The 9,961-nt window shown below is 37.8% G+C and overlaps 1 protein-coding gene across 2 annotated transcripts in view; it reads right to left on the bottom strand.

The window, feature by feature from the left end:
- Window positions 1-5,771: 5,771 nt before the first annotated feature.
- The window catches only part of setbp1 (SET binding protein 1), a 73,049-nt gene continuing 68,859 nt past the window's right edge, over window positions 5,772-9,961 (bottom strand). For both annotated transcript variants that reach the window (XM_057353499.1, XM_057353491.1), the window contains one exon: window positions 5,772-9,890. In XM_057353499.1, coding sequence (XP_057209482.1) covers window positions 9,403-9,890 — 488 coding nt within the window. In that variant the 3' untranslated portion in view covers window positions 5,772-9,402. The remainder of the gene's footprint in view (window positions 9,891-9,961) is intronic.

Raw genomic sequence — 9,961 nt, 5'->3', positions numbered from 1 at the left:
TCACCATTCACTTTTTCAAATGATGTTAATGTGTCAGATTGACAGCCCAGCGGTAATGCTGAAAAATGACCTCAAAGATTTTCCTCACAATCACAAATCCTGCAACTGGCCTTTCGGGAACATTTAAACAAGACACTTTGATTTTCTGACATGGTAAGTAACAACACATCTGAATTCATATATATTTTTATTCAGCATCCGCTGTGTTTAGATCTTTTTGTAAAGAATCTGTCAGCTGAAAAACGTTTTTCCTGTAAAGTGCCAGTTTTGGAGATATGACCCTTAAGTCAGACAATGACCATTTCATGTAATAACATTGTTATGTTGGCCACATTACTTTCTTAATATTGACATTGGCCATTGAAAACTCATATTGGTCAACTATAACCTGTCAATAACAAAAAGAGAAATTGTAACAGTAGATCCTCCTTGATGAACAGGCCAACATTTCGGCCAGTATTCCCGGTGATCTTTGATCTGAGCATGACTGATTCAAAATGCAACACCATGTGGGCTGATCTAGTTATTCTATAGCAATAAAAATGGAAGCCATGAGGCGATTTCCAACTGGATGAGTTTAGGAACAAAGTTCCGGAACGAGTAAAGAGGGCTGTTGTTCGTGAACGAAGTTTTCCCTCAGGCCATTTCCTCGATCGCATTCGCACCGGCAAAAGGAACCATTTAGTGACGTAAGCCGGTCGACAACAACGTCTTTAAGTGCGTCCGTCGAACAAGGTTGTGGCTAGAAGGGATCCAGCTATGGCCCAAAATCTTGCGAAATCTCACCAGTTGAGCCCTGTTTTCATCTTAAACCTACCGCTAAACCTAAAATCTCGTGAGATTTGGCCGTAGCTGTATCCCTTCTAGCTCTAGCCATCGTACAACGACAAACGGAAGTTCGGCCAATCAGAGTTTGCTTACGTCACGGGTGTTCCTATCCTGCTGGTTTGGACCTTGCCTCGGAGAAGGAACTAAATTGTCGCTCCATTATTGATTCTGGCTGGTTCCTGCGGTGCGAACACAACAAAAAGCGGGTAGGCTTACCTCTGGCAAATCGTCCCAGAACTATGGAATCGTTCCTGCGATGCGAAAGCCCCTATTATAGACCCTCATTTATGACACTTTTATCATGGTTTAATGTAACTTTTTTGACATTTTGTTAGTTGACTGACATACAGGAGCATGAAATTTCTCCTTATGCGTTTCTTGGAAAACTAGCTGCATGATTTGGGCCGACACGGTCTGAGTACAGGATGACAGATTTTTTATTTCTGAGTGTACTATCCTTTAAAAATTGTTATTATTAGCTGATATTTGAGATAATACTGAGCAGCTTTTGCAAAGTCATACAAAAAATAAGTAGTTCCCCTGCGAAAAGCCAAGAAAGTGAAGAGTTTTCAAAACAAAGCAGACATGCGACACTAGCATAACAGTGTAGTTGTAATGTTTTGAGAGCTGCGCCGTAGGAAAAACGTCTCACCTCAGCGTCTGAGGACCTGCGCAAGCTTTCAGATCCTCCTGGAAAGCGAGAGCGGCAGAAGGAGACTTGCGTGCCTCGGGTTAGCCTCACTAATTACCGGGAATAAAAGCGCCTTTTCACTAAACAGTAACCTGAGTGCTCTGCTGGGAGAGCTTTCCTGTGAGCCGCTCGAAGACGTGGAGTCACCGCTGAGGAACAAAGAACGGGAAAAAAGTTACAAGAAAGTAAATCTCAAGTTCAAGTGACTATGTCATGCAGGAAAAACAGTACGAGGGAAAGGAGGGAAGGTTTGATTGATGAGTTCCCTTACATAAGCAGCGAGCGCTAGGGATGAGGGACGCGCTGAACATCCACTTCTAAACACTCAAGCTTGGCTGCTAACTACATTAAATAAATAACCATTTCATGCAAAGGGAAATCACCTGACAAAAGCACCTGGAGATCTTATTATTCATGATTAATAAACCAGTTCAAGTTGGTTTTATCTACACATTCACGTTATGCTATTAGTTTATGTCATTAGGCATTTTAAGCGGTGTAAACAGTCTGAATGTGTATAGGAAACCAAGACCAGGCGATGGTCTCCATCAGGGGCCATTTGAGCAGTTGCAAGAAACACAAATGTTTTTACAGTCGTAAATTTGAACTATATATAGTTATTAGTACAGTAAGTGCAGACGTACACACAAACCGTTTTGACAGATGTGAACACACAGGTTGTTGTCCTGAATCAGCCTGCTGTTACCGTATGTACTTATGTTCTTATCATAGGTCTTTAATAAGTATGTAAAATGGAAACATTTCGGGGAGACAGGGGCTAGTTGTCACACCTTCTCCTCGACTGAATATTTCTGGTTGTATTTCTCAGCTGCTTTTGAAACTCAATTTCTAGACTGGTAAATTAACACTTTCACATTTATTTGACAATAAAAAAGAATTTCAAGTTAATTCAACACGTTGATGTTTTACCCATTAGTAGGGCCGGGTATCACACTATGTGGGGTAAGTTGTCACAACAGAATTTTTTGCTTAAAACCTTAAAGGGATAGTTCACCCCCAAATTTCTGTCATGAATTATTCACTCTATAGTTGTTCCAAACCTGTATAAATGTCTTTGTTTGGTTGAACACAGAAAGATATTTGGACGAATGCTTGTAACCAAACAATTCTTGGACCCCACTGACTACCCTTGTAGGAAAAATAACAATGGTAGTCAAAAGTACCCCAGAACTGTTTGCTTTCCTACATTCTTCAAAATATCTTCTTTTGTGTTCAACAGAACAAAAAAATGATTTAAGGAATTTTTCCTACTATGGTAGTCAATGGGGCCAAAGAACTGTTTGGTTACGAGCATTCTTCCCAATATCTTTCTCTGCGTTCATCAGAACAAAAAAACGTATACAGATTTGGAACGACTCGAAGGTGAGTAAATGATGACAGGATTTTTATTTTTGGGTGAACTTACCCTTTAAATAAACTAAAGGCCCGGCCTCCTCTGTGTTAGGCATATTAGGAACAATTAGATGTCCATGAACCAACAAGTTTCAAGCTAAAACCAATCCCTAAATCTTGTTTCTCTCATGAACTTGCAACCTTCGATTTCACACATTATCTGTCATCTTCTGTTTCTGCCGAAGCAGTCTTTCAAAGCATTCAACCCTATAAATAACAATGTCTCCGGAGAGACCGTGTCTTATCCTCTCTATGCTCTGACATGTAAATCAAAACTCTTCTGTTGACGGATTCAGGAGCGAGCGCGTTTTAAACCCCCATCACGTACTCCTCTAAACACTAACAGCTTCATTCGCTAAGCAAATTGCTGCGACTTGGCCTGTCACCGTAGCAACTGCAGCCCTGCCAGTTGCCAATCATAAAGAACAGCATCCTTTGCGTCCTGCGACGTATACTCACAAACGTATCCCAAATAGTAAGTGGTGCTTTGAGGAATGACAGTGGCTGGGTGGGAGTCAGGAGGGGCGGCTGCATACAAGCTGAGGTAATTACAGGCAGATGAAGAGAAAATGATTTGCTATAGAATATGCCTTCTGTATTTAGGGATTTTCCATAAGACTCAATTATTAGTCTTGTTTCATAGTTTTTGTATACTATTTAACAGAAGCCACTTTAAACCACAAAAAGAAAACAAATCTATTTTTAGGCTTTAGGTGTAGCAAACCGGTAATGACACATTCAAGCATCATTTGACACACGCCATCCCGAAAAATGTACAATGTTCTTAACACCAAACCAGTGTTCTAAACTACTCTTGACTCTAGTGTTAAAGGATTTTAAAAACTGAGCAAAGTTCACGTTGCACAGACATACATGTGCACGTACGCAGCTATAAAACGGACGTGCTGGTGACAAACATTGTTTCATGAGTACGTCATGTCCAAACTCTCACAATTAGCTGTAATGCGAGTTACACGGCAATTGTGGCACAGAGGAACAAACAAGCCACATTATCATCTGCACCCCATTATCTGTAAACACTCGTCATCTGTTCTTCATTTCCAACCAAAACGCTCCGTTTTCAGCAGAAATTGCAGTCTCAAATTTTCCGCAATGTCATACATGCGTGCGCGTTCGGCAGACTGACTCGAGACATTTTATTCGAGCCAAGTGGAGCACTGGAGTATTTGGGCAGTTCCCCCAGCTGCCATGGCAACAGGAATTTTACAGAGGCACAGGCCTATGGTTAGACGTTTTTCACTTCTCCTTCACCAACCAATGGCTGCGACTCAGGCCAATCCGTTTATCTCTGCTCTGCAGTGCTGTGGTAATGCAGTGAGTGGGGATCCCCTCCAGTAAACTGCACACGGACACCAATTCCAAGCACAGAGGACAGATGTGCACTGCTACATGATGATGTAGACAAGATATGCCCACATTTACATTGACACTTACTGTATAATGTGGTTTGGAATGATTACGAAGCACCACTTTCAATGTAAATTTGCACAAATTATATATGCTTTTAAATTGTGTTTGCACAGTAGGTAACATTATGACACTATACAGAATATATACAGTAGATAGACAGACAGAGATCAACAACATAATTAAAGAATAATGATTCACATTAGTAACTATTATCTGTAAAATCATACTATTATCATAGTAGTGACTCAAATAAAACAAATGTAGTATACTACTAATTATGCTTGTTATGTGGGTGATTCTTACGAAACCTTGGTTTCAAGATGTAAAAATTGATTTTCTTAAAACCCCTTAAAAAATCGCATCAACAAATTTCCTTTTGATTCATTAAAGCAAAAAAAATGTTTTACTTACAGTTTAACGCAATTTTGAACATTTTGTACAAAAAATGCCTTAAAAAGTCTCATTACCGTAACCATTTAAAACTGTCAATCCCATAACATGTTTTGCTAAAAGAAGCGAAGACATGATGCTCAAGCAAGTTTTTATTAATCATACATAAGAAGACTTTAATGAATTATATCTTTTATAGAAAACTATACATGTAACATTTTTAAATGCTGAAAACTACCTGTATCGGTAATGAGAATTAAAAAGTTACATCACGACAAGAGAATATTAAGCTTTTGACTAGAGAATTTTGTTAAACTGTAAGCCATTTGAAAAGTTTCTTCACATAAAATCAAACTTAATGTAAATATCTTCGTGTGTGTCTTTTAAAAAGGTTACTGAGGGTGAGAGCATCAGACACTTCTTTTTTACACTTTTTCTTCATTTTTATTATACATGAATATTCTGTCAATGATTTCTAGTAGAACATCCAGTTGTTTTTTTCATAATGTTTACATCTTACTCTAAATAACAACATATAATGCACAAATTATGACGCATTACAGTAATGAGAATTTCAGCAGAAAAAGCAATGAAATAAATAAAAAATTCCTTCCTATGTTAAAATCATGCTTTGTCCAAGGTAAAGAACACAATTATGTTCATGATTATTTTGTTACCGAATTATGTTTTATAATTCAAATCTTTACTGCCATGATGTAATGATTTTATGAGAATGACCCATGTAGTAATACTACTCATAGTACAGCACGGTATAGTGCAGAATAATAAGTGTACTTTAGTTTTCTATAGAACTAACTATAGTAACTTGATACACTGTAGTAAAAAAGGTATTCTTCAATATTTACCATAGTAAGGTAAGTACAATTAGCTATAGCTAATACTAGAATATACTGCAATATTTTCTCATATGGTAATATAAAAGAAATATTTAGCAAAAGATCAGCAGGATTAAAACATCAACAAGTAGGCAAAAAGACAATTGAAAACCGAAGCGAGCTCTCGATAAATTCATTTATTATTTTTTGCACAATGAATGACATGAACAAGATCTACTGTATTTTAAGCGCTCGTCGCCGCCCACCGGAGACGGTTCACAACGCGAGCTTTACAGTAAGAAAGACAAATAAAAAAATAAAACTACAAGATCATGAACGGCAAACGTTACCAAACACATGCAAGCTTACATGTATGTACATATGTACAGTGTAGTACTATAAACATGTCTGTATACACCGTTACACTACACACCAATGTGTTTACATACATTCTATGTACAATGCATATGTTTGTGTACATCAGTATTTATTCTTTTGTATATACGTCCATTATTTGCTGTTTTTAATATCCATACAATGTACAAAAATGCTTTATGAATTTAAAATCCATTACAAAAAACCATATCAAACAATGTATAAGATCTTATCCAAATCGAAATGTAATACTTCTTCAAAATTGGTATGCATACAATCAAATAGGGCATGCAGAAATCAAATTATCAAAAAACACCATATGCGTGATTTTTCAAAACTTTCAGAGCGATAAGAGCATGTGTTGTGTCCTTATTAGGAATATTACTTTTTGATTAACACTTCACTTGTATTATAACTTCATCATTAACAATACAAATAAAAATATGATACTCGTGACAACACTTGTGTGGATGACATTCTCTTGGTGACCTTGGTAATACTCGACACATACAGCATGTAATGAAATTGCAATCGTTGTTTTAGAACATAAAAAAATACACCTTAACTTCACAAGGCACCACTTATCAGCTGGTGGAGAAAATATATCTGGCATTTTAAGACCACAGAAGCCAAGCTGCCATTTTTTTACTGTATCATCTAGAGTCGCGTTTCAGAAAACTGCTACGGTGTACATTTCGTTTAAAACATAGATTTTGTCCGTTAGTGCTTAAAGCACGGACAAAAGGTCGACATTTTTGGCAACGTTTCAAGATGGTTTGCTAAAACCAGTCCAATCGAATGCATTCAGCAAAATGTCCACGCCAGAGGCAAATAGCTGCCAGCATCTATTATTTCTTTTAATGAAAGTTGTCACATGGACAGAATGCGTTTTAAGCCACTGCGTGTCCCACTTTGGACAACTGAATGAAACATACAGCATCGACACGATTCGTAGCCATAATCCATGCAGCTATATGCGATCTAGAGACAGTCGACTATTTACAGGGGACATTTTTTGTTGAAATTAACATTTAAGGCGGCACTGCTTAGAGGTCAGTCTCTCCCCTAGACAATAATTAGAATTGCAAAAGAAGTGATAGTCAGTTTTAGCACAAACTATTGGTCATTGTAACTTTTCAGAATGAAAATTTCAGTAAGACCACTTCATAGTTTAAACTGGTTAAACAAAACGGAAAGCTTATAAAAGAGTCGATGCAAAAAAGTTACGTGTCCGTGGATTCACAGCGACAACCTGATGCATAGTAAAATAAGCGTGTGTTAATTTTAAAAACCTTGGGTGTGGGTTTCTTTATAGAAATGTATTGTTTTTACAGTATTTAGATGTGTAGTTAAATGTGTTGTCTGATCACAAAATTGTAAAGGGCCGTTCACACTTTGGACGATAACTATAAACAAGTATATTAGTGCCCATACCAACAGAGGATAACAGCAACGATGCGTTAATTCTAAGGAACAAATTATGACACACCCATATACTACATAATTTACTTTAGTGCATTAACTACAATTTACTAGATAAAGCACTAAAAATATTACAATCATTTTAGTAGACTGTTAAAAAATATACTAGTAATAAACGGATTCATATTAACATAGTTGTATATTATGGCCTGTTTTGAGTATTTTTTTCTGTAATGGTCAAAATGTAAAATTTGAGTAAATACTAAAGTATACCGATTTTTTATGTGGGCTAATATATTATTGTTGTATAGTAAAAAACGAAAAACACAGAAAACAGAAAAAAATGAAACGGAAAAAGATAATTTCACAGCCCCCCCCCCAAGTATGTTTTATTGTTCATAAGCTAGAACAATTGCTCTGGAAGTGATCCCAACAATAAAGTTCCTCTAAACGTTAAGCGCAATTCTCTTAAATTTACATAGATTTTTTAAAACTACATTTTTATTGTTATCGCCCATAACGTGAAAGGCTCATTACTGAGCTCAGGTTTAGTAAGTACAGTATATGTGTGTGTAGTTAAAACGTTGATTAAACTGAAATAATGCAACATCGAACACATTACAACCAGGACAGCGTACACGATTATTATTGTTTATGTACATTCTCGACTAACATCTTGCCATTAAGCTTTCCTTGTACCTGAACATGTTATGGACTCATAGACAAACGTAAGGCACGTATATGAAAAACCGAGAAACCAATAACAAATGGAAAGCTATTCAAATCAGGACCACATTCAAATTCTATGCAGATTGTAAATTATATATTAGTTGTTCTACAATGTTTGTTTCTAAAACAGCGTAGAACATATATAAACGTTTCCGATGTCCTATGATCGGACCTAAATAGTCTTCTGTGTACATTCCGGTTTCTATTTTCCAACCAATCCAAACAACAGAGCTTTAAAGAAATAAGCACACCGTCACACTTACTACCCACTCAATAGTAATATACACAAGCAGCTAAACTGAAACCGATCTACCTTATGACATACGACTACACTGATACTTTGGTCATGTGAATATCTAATACTGACAGGTATATAGACATACTATATTATTGTTTCTTTAATAATAACAGGCACATTCTCAAATAAGAAGGCGAACTGGTCGCTCCGTTCGGCAACCGAGTGAGAAAATATCGTCCAGATGATCACTGATATTTAAAGCGAAAAAACAAAACGGTGACAATCCAACCCCCATCCCCAAAAAAAGAAATAAGTGCTTCGTAGGTTTTAAATGCAACCGTAGCATTTTTCATCCGGCCTGATGTGAACGACAGTATCTCCAGGTGACGTTATTTATATATTCTGTCTTGTTTCTAAAATAACAATATGCAGTGAATCCACTTTGTTTGGATTACGTTACTAAATGCGTTTCGACACAAGCTCGCTTATGTCGCATCTACAGTATATGTTTAAAACAAAAAACATTATATGATTTTCGACTTGATATGCTGACAGTATACTGTAGGTAGATCTAAAATACTTAGAAAAGTTAGTAGAGTATGTTGCTATGTACAGTGAAGCTAGCCATCGAAAGGGGGTTCATTCAAAAGTATTGCCATTAGTTCCTGCCTGAAACACACCTGAGCACAGGCAAGTGAATGTGTGTTAACGATTGACCGATGACCTGTTGTTCAAAATCAACCTCAGCCAGAAGATCTGAGCTTGTGCTTGAGCGAAACAAAACAAAACAAAACAAAAACACAAAGAAAAAAGTGCACAGTACCGTAATTTAAGTTCATTTACATGTGCTGGTAGATTACGGCTAAAGCCACCGTTTCAAAATCCTCCTGGTTTTGGGCTTTGGAACAAACAAGTTTAATTTGCCTCCTTTAGACAGATAAAGTTTGTAATAGCATCTGAAAACGGAGCACGATCTTGCTCAGCGAATGCCCATTAAAATGCGTCAGTAGAACTGAGACGAACAAAGAAACAAAGACCCAAGCACTAACTCACAGTGCAGCGTTATAACCTTCATCCCGTCTGTTCCCTCTGCCTCGCCGACGCTCTACTTGAAGCTCTGGCTGAACTTTGTGCCAGTACTTGCCTCCCTGCATGGACTGTGGGTTGGGTTGAGATCTGGCCATGTGCACCACTGACTCAATGGCGTCTGTGATGGAGTCGTGATTGGAGAACTCAAGCTGAGCGGGCACCAGCCCGCCGTGGAGGTTCCTCTTGCCAGGAAGGTCCACGCACTTTTCCAGAACTGGCATCTGAGCCATCAATCCATCCTCGAGAGAAAGCGGCTGCTTCCTGGGTCTCCCTCTGCGTCTCTTTACCATGTTATTCCCCGTCTTGGCTTGCCTCTGAAGCCTCTTGACCTTCAGAATCTTGTTGACGTGATCCAGGTTCTTCTTGGTAGTGAGGATCTTGGAGTAGGCGCACATTTTATGTACGTCGCACTGCTCTTCCGGATGGTTGTGCCTCCTCTTGTAGGAATCTGGAGGGGAAGCAAAGTTGATTCAGTAAACATCTAACGTAATTGATTTGCTAGTTGACAGCAGTGAAATT

The sequence above is a fragment of the Triplophysa rosa genome, linkage group LG2, assembly GCF_024868665.1.
Source record: "Triplophysa rosa linkage group LG2, Trosa_1v2, whole genome shotgun sequence".
In the NCBI taxonomy this organism is placed as follows: Eukaryota; Metazoa; Chordata; class Actinopteri; order Cypriniformes; family Nemacheilidae; genus Triplophysa; species Triplophysa rosa.
The sequence above is the reverse complement of the archived record's forward strand: the minus strand, read 5'-3'. Positions and strand labels throughout refer to the sequence as shown.